Source organism: Charadrius vociferus, unplaced genomic scaffold, assembly GCF_000708025.1.
Source record: "Charadrius vociferus isolate BGI_N301 unplaced genomic scaffold, ASM70802v2 scaffold1225, whole genome shotgun sequence".
NCBI lineage: Eukaryota > Metazoa > Chordata > Aves > Charadriiformes > Charadriidae > Charadrius > Charadrius vociferus.
Genome location: NW_009648336.1, coordinates 195,994 through 196,314, shown reverse-complemented (window position 1 = coordinate 196,314; position 321 = coordinate 195,994). Strand labels below are relative to the sequence as shown.

The 321-nt window shown below is 61.4% G+C and overlaps 1 protein-coding gene across 1 annotated transcript in view; it reads right to left on the bottom strand.

Annotated features, from left to right (window-relative positions):
• The window catches only part of AMH (anti-Mullerian hormone), a 22,843-nt gene that overhangs the window by 12,571 nt on the left and 9,951 nt on the right, over positions 1 to 321 (bottom strand). Inside the window, exon 4 of the mRNA XM_009885055.1 lies at positions 190 to 191. Within this exon, the coding sequence (XP_009883357.1) occupies positions 190 to 191 (2 nt within the window). The remainder of the gene's footprint in view (positions 1 to 189; positions 192 to 321) is intronic.

Here is a 321-nt window from a genome sequence, read left to right as displayed (position 1 = left end):
GGCAGGCAGCAGGACAGCCTGGGGGAAAGCCACTTCCCCAGCTGCCCGGCACCGGTGAGTTCAGCTGAAAATCCAAAATCTGGGAGAGGAAGAAGAGATTTCAAGAGAGGAGCAACCATGACCCTCTTGCTACACAGGATTAAACCCAAGGGCCCGGCCAGGGTCCCCTCCCTCAAGCACAGCACTTACCGCTGAGCCAGGACAGAGGGATGCGCGTTGCTGGTTTTGGCATGAGGCTGAAGCTGCACAAGAAGCCCGGCACCCAGCACCCCTCGGCAGCGCCGCGCACGAGACATCGGTGCGTGCTGCAGCCGACTGCGA